The 6000-nt window shown below is 42.5% G+C and overlaps 1 protein-coding gene across 1 annotated transcript in view; it reads left to right on the top strand.

Annotated features, from left to right (window-relative positions):
* The window catches only part of SLF2 (SMC5-SMC6 complex localization factor 2), a 28816-nt gene extending 25350 nt beyond the window's left edge, over positions 1 to 3466 (top strand). The window contains exon 20 of the mRNA XM_051617634.1: positions 695 to 3466. Within this exon, the coding sequence (XP_051473594.1) occupies positions 695 to 730 (36 nt within the window). The 3' untranslated portion in view covers positions 731 to 3466. The remainder of the gene's footprint in view (positions 1 to 694) is intronic.
* The last annotated feature ends 2534 nt before the right edge of the window (positions 3467 to 6000 follow it).

Raw genomic sequence — 6000 nt, forward strand, 5'->3', positions numbered from 1 at the left:
CAATGATTGGGGAAAGCCTTTCATGCTCTGTAAAAATATGCAGTAGTAAACAATGTCATTATTAGTCTCATTAATATTTGCCTTCATGATATGTAGCTGGCCTGGGTGGAATAGGTGGATAATTTCTACGAGATCCAGAGTTCAGAGCTGTTTCTTCCAGTCTTAGGATTGTAAGGTTTCTTCTGTAAATTGATCAGACCAATTGTTTGTGTCCTGTCTTGGAATATAAAGCTACCTGTCTTGGGAAAGCTTAGCTTTCTGGTCATGATGTAATATATCACTTGCTAAAAAATGTAAATTGTACATACATGCTTGGTATTTATTTCAGTTAAAAATTTTGTAATCAACTATTGGTCTGTAAAGACAATTAATCGCTCCCAGCAATGTGCAAAAAAAGAATTTGTGATGTGTGTGACACTTGTTATAGAGGGGGAAGGAAATCAGTAACACATGGCTGCAGAAGCTACTTTGCAACTGATGAAAGTTGATAATGATGCAGCTCTTTCAGAGTTCTTTTTTCAGGGATCATTTAAGGTTGATTCACATATGCTGAAACTGGCAGGTGTTCCTAAATAAAATCCTAGGGAATTTTGCAACACATTGTGGCCATCTCAAGCTGAGCACTTGCCTACTCTATGCTTTCCATCCATCATTGGTTTTCTGACTTGTTTGCTGTTTTGTTTTTATTCTTCAGGGAAAACTGCATGACTTCTGGGAACCAGATTCATGAAATCTTACCTAGTTCAGGGAAAGTAACAGAAAAGCTCTGAAACCAAGAAAGATGTAGAATGAATGAAGCTTCAGCTTGGTTGGAACAGAAGAAATCAGTCACCTGAGCTAGAACTTGAGCTTGATTCAGGCAAATACTAGAAACACAAAGATCTACTTTGATAAACAAACACTGCTTTTACTTTAAATATGCTACTTCTGAAAAATAAAGCTAAACAACAAACCACAGCTATTTCTATATCCCTGTCTGAGTTGGCTAGGAATATTTTATCATATTGAAAGCTGAGGGCAGTTTTCTCATTTCCATTTTTAATCACAAGACATGTTTGAAAACTGTATGTATTCATTGTCTTGAGAGCACACACCTCCAAGCATTGTTTTACCCTGTGACGTGGAATGTGATTTTAGAAACAGTGTTAAACCTCCCTTGTCGTGAGCAGGTAAGGAATCGGGTCAGAATCAGGCTGAGTAACAGAATTGCCTGCACGTGTTATTCTGCAAAGCAGACTTGGCATGGCCATCAGTGTCTAAAAAAATAAAAAATACAGCAGTTGCTGTGAACAAGTGACTGCTCCTGTGTTCACTTGAGCCTGGAAATGGAGGTTAAGAGTGGCTGTGCCCAAACAGGTTAAGTGGATGCTTCTTTGCTCTGTGGTTGGGTTTTATCAAATAACAAAATGGAATTTGTTATTACAATGATGCATTCATTTTAACTTGACTTCCTCATCCTTTGACGTTAATTTATTTATGCAGTGAATGTGACTGCACAGGAAGTGTTTCTGTAAGACCAAGTTATAACTGAGACTTAATATTTCAGTAGTATTGTTGTACTACTCTTTAGGATTAAACAAGCGTATCAATGTGTGTTATCTGGCTTCAGCACTTTCTCTAAATGGAGAAAATACTAATCCTAAAATACCTGCTCAATGGGAATGTGAGGAGATGAGGATTTGGCCCCTGTTGTGTAAAAACAATGGAAGCTGTATGAGGTCTGAAGTCCTTTGTGTGAAGTCTTGCTGCACACAGTGTGTGTGCAAAGCCTCAGATGCTGTTTGGGAAGTAACCAAAGGAAGATGTGACCTCCTTTTTTTGTGCTCTCTGCAAATGCCATCATTTAAATCTTGTGGTTTGTCTGTAGGATGTGTGTATATATGAAGAGAAAGTCAGGGTGTTGGGTAGAAGCACCAACTAGGATTCTCTTAACTGAGATTTTTAATAATACCAACATGCGTGTTTTGTCATAGTTTCCTTTTAATTTTTGTAGATTATCTTGTATGATAAATTCCCTACAACTTTCCAAGATGAGAATGTAAAATAAGGCTCAAAAAGCCCCAACTAACCTTCAAATTTAAGTATGTCTGTTACATATAAAATAACTGCTATAGAATGGACACATCTTACAGAGAAGGTATTTTATTTGGAAATACATATTAAATGTTTTGTCTTTCATTTCAAGTGTTAGTTAGCCTAAGACTTGCAGCATCTCTGTTCCCTTCACAGGATAATCAGCTTATCTTTGTTTAAACAAAAGTTATGACATTGTTTGGGGAGGGGTGGGGGTGGAAGAAAATCCTTTTTTTTTTTTTAAACCTCAACATGTTATTTAAGAATTGGAAGAATCTACCTCAAAGGGTATCTTTGGCAATAGAACTGCTGTAGGCTAAAAAAAATAAATGTATGTGGTGTTATATATGTATGGCAATGCCATCCTTTGCTCTGCCTGTCTTATAGTGTATCAGCCTTCCCTCTGCTAGCAGTTGCTTGCTCAGTTTAATATATTGTATGTAATTTTCTTAATGTTTATATTTTTTCTCACTAATGTTGTATAAAGTCTGAAAAAGTTGCAGAATGTTTACTTTATGTAATGTGTATATATTTTCTTACCTTGTAAAGTTGAAGTTGCTGTCCTGTATATTTTGGAGAAGAAAAGGGGAGGGGTTTAGATGAACAGCTTTTGTACTGCAGTTCAAAGCACATTCAAACTGCTGAGGGTTTTTTCCAGATTAAATAACCACTTTGATATTTACTTTTATTAATTAGAACAATGAAAAAATAAAGCCAGACATGCTTTTCTAATTTAATGTCCCTGGACAAAATGGGCATGCCTCAGCTCTGTTTGACAAAAAAATGGCTGTGGGTCCTATTTTGTTCTTGCAACACACGTAGTTCTTGGGTTCACAACTGATCAGCTTACTATAAATGGAGAAGGCCTTGAAGTCATTCTGAGCTCAGCCAGTCCTGTGTTTTCATGCTTAATGCCTGTGTGTACGTCCTGGCATTCTCCTCCTCTCTTCCCCCTCCTGCTTTGTCTGGACTTTGCTTCCATCTGTTTTGTAGCCAAGTAGTAATTCCCCAGTTGCTTAAGTCTAGACGTGGATTGAATTGGAGCTCATCAGCATCCTTACAGAGATGATCCCAAAGCATCGCTGAAGAGTCTTTACAAGGGGCTGCTGAGCTGAGCTCTGCTTCAGGGCTCTGGCAAATGAAATCACAAACCTGCTGCCGTTGTTTTGCCGACTCATTTACTGGCCCCCAGCCAGAGGTTACGTGCATTGGGAAAGGCTGTTTGCACAGTAAAAGTCTTAACTGCTTTGGTTGTCTTCAGATAAGCATTTTGCACTGAGGTTTATCTTTTTTATATTATGTTGGCTGTATTAAGAGCCATGTTATCTCATGTGAAATTAGTTGCACTTTATTGCAGTAGTAACAAAAAATTAAAGGCTGACTAGAAAATACACATTTGTGGCTCTGCCTCTTTTTAAAGTTTATTTTCTGACAAATTTATGGTTTAAATTAAAAAAAAAAAAAAGCTTCTGGCTGTAAGTTGAAGAAACCTGCCAGCAAAACTATTTGCACATCTCATATCCTCGCTGTTCCTGTTGTGGAGCTTGGTAATGGATGGGGATTTCAGAAGTGAGTAATGACTTCCAGGTAGGTCTGGCTGAAGGTCAGCAGGACATGTATGCTTCACTGATGTGGTGGCTGCAGGAACTGTCTGATGTCCCCAGAGCTGAGAGTTGAGCAGAGAGATCTCTGGGAAAAGCTGATGACTGGAACAAACAGGTGAAGTGTGCCCTTGTTATCAGTGGAGCAGCTGGGGAGATTGCTGTGTGAGACAGGATTTCAGAGGTAGCATTTCAGTGTGGAAAATACTTCTTGATAATGCGAGATGGATGCTGCAATGCCAATTGTCTGAGCCCAGACAAGCCAGGTCTGTCTCCATCAAAGGCACCCATGCTTAGCATTGAGCAGCAGCCAGCTCTGGCTCTCAGGGTGGGCTAGCCCAGGGGTGGGCACTAGGCACAGGGGCTGCAAAGGGACTGCTGTATCTTGGAGGTTCAAACGAGGGCTTCTAGGTAGTCAGGTTACAGGAAGATTCTTCTGCTGAGTCCATCACTAGCAGGAATGCCTCAAGCCATAGTATTAACACTAATCTGATATGTTTTTCTTTCCCTGTGTGTGTAACAGCATGGCTTGGACTTGTGCTTTGTTTTTCTGCCACTGGCTTTTAGTGTTAGTGTGACTTGTTTTTCCACTGGAAGGGCTGAATCAGAAAGTGCTGCTGGAGATCACCCTCCTACTTGTTCCTTGGGCTTATGAGCTCCCACTGAATGTCTTGCCCAAAGATCTCCAATGGGAAACACCCCACTGTGGCAGAGGGGCAGTTTCTGACACTGGCATATCAGTGCTTGTTGCAGTGTCCCAAAATAAAGGCTCTCGGGACTGGCTGGGCGCTGTGTGGGAGCCAGCCTAGACAGCAGATAAGATGCTTGAGAAGCTCGTAGGAGCCCTGGCAGCTGCTGTGAGATCTGCCCTTGGAGCTTCAAAGGAGCTGCCTAGAGAGGTCAAACCATCATTAGTGGATTTAGATCATTCCTTGTGGTTTAAGTTATCAGAATGCTCTTAATGACGTTCAAATTGCTGTTTTCCCATCTTCCCGTGGGCTGTGAAATACCTTGATGTTTTGCCTTGTGGATGTTTTGCCAGCTTTTCTGGTGGGGCCCTTCTCATCTAGTGTTGAAAAGGGCTTTCAGTGCTGGGAAACAGTGTGGGCTGCTGATCGGTGGTGGGAGGATACCAGAGAAAGTAAATTCCTCGAAGGGCTTCTCCTTGAGAAGGTGCTTTTAGTTTTGCCTGACTGCTGCTTTTTTCAGCCAGCAGTTCCTTGCCTTTGCAGTAAGGAATGTGAAAGAGAATATTTTGTCTGGTATCAAAAGTAGGGCTGGTTGGTGAGAAAGGAAAAACATTCACATCTTCATGTAGTGATATTTTGATTCTGGTGCTGAAGCTGGTCTTGCCGTTGGTTAAGCTGTATTTCCAGGTGACTTTTAAGCAGCATTTGGATGTCTTGTACTCTTTTGAATGCCTTCTCTGTCTGCATGGTGAGCTGCTGCTGGCGTTTCATCTCCAGCTTCCCTGCCACCTCCCAGTTCCATATAGGGAGGTCATAGGGGAGGGGAAGGAAACTGGAATTGTTCCCCTCACTGTCATCAAGGCTTCTTTGCCATCAGCCTGAGGGGAGACCTAAAGCTTGTCAAGGCAGGTTTGGCCTGTATGGTGGGGAATGGGAGGGCTCCTGGCCACGGGATGCAGAGCCAGCCTCATGCTTTTCTCCCAGTGCTTCCCATCGGGTTTGCAGCTGCCTGAAGCCGGGTGAGCGATGCTCCTTTCCTCTCGCAGAGAAAAGCAGAAAGGGTAAATAGAATTTTGCTCCTCTTGTGCTACTGAAGGAGGATCCTTCACCTGAGCAGTGAGTGCTGTGAGCTGGAGCTCAGCTTGCAGGCTCTGTGGCTTTGTCTCTGTGTCTTGGGCTTTCTTGTCTCAAAGCCTGCTTGGAGATGAAAGTCCTGGCTCCTGGCTCTCAGAGCACAGGCAGGAGCAGGGGGTCCCTTTCCTCTCCAGACTGACCACCAGGCTGCAACTGGAATAAAAATAATAGCTAAAAGTTGCCAGGCTCAGCGGTGGGGAGAAGATGGCTAGGCATTAAGTTTTGTGCTCTATTCACACTGCAGGCTTTTATAAAGGCAGCATAAATGATGCAGGGCGGCTGTGGGCTCTTCAGACTGCATTGCTTGGGCTCTCTGACACATTGATCTGCATGCTGGAAACCCAGCCTGTCCCCTTTGCCCTAACCCGGGCACAGAGAGAGGCCTGGCAGGTGAGGATGCCAAGGAGCTGCACTGCATCTCATCTCTCCTCCGTGTTTGTGGAGCGCTGCCTGTCTCCCCTGAGTACTAACCTCATTTTTTTCCCAGTATTTTGGGCTATAGC

This window comes from Apus apus, chromosome 4 (genome assembly GCF_020740795.1).
Source record: "Apus apus isolate bApuApu2 chromosome 4, bApuApu2.pri.cur, whole genome shotgun sequence".
In the NCBI taxonomy this organism is placed as follows: domain Eukaryota; kingdom Metazoa; phylum Chordata; class Aves; order Apodiformes; family Apodidae; genus Apus; species Apus apus.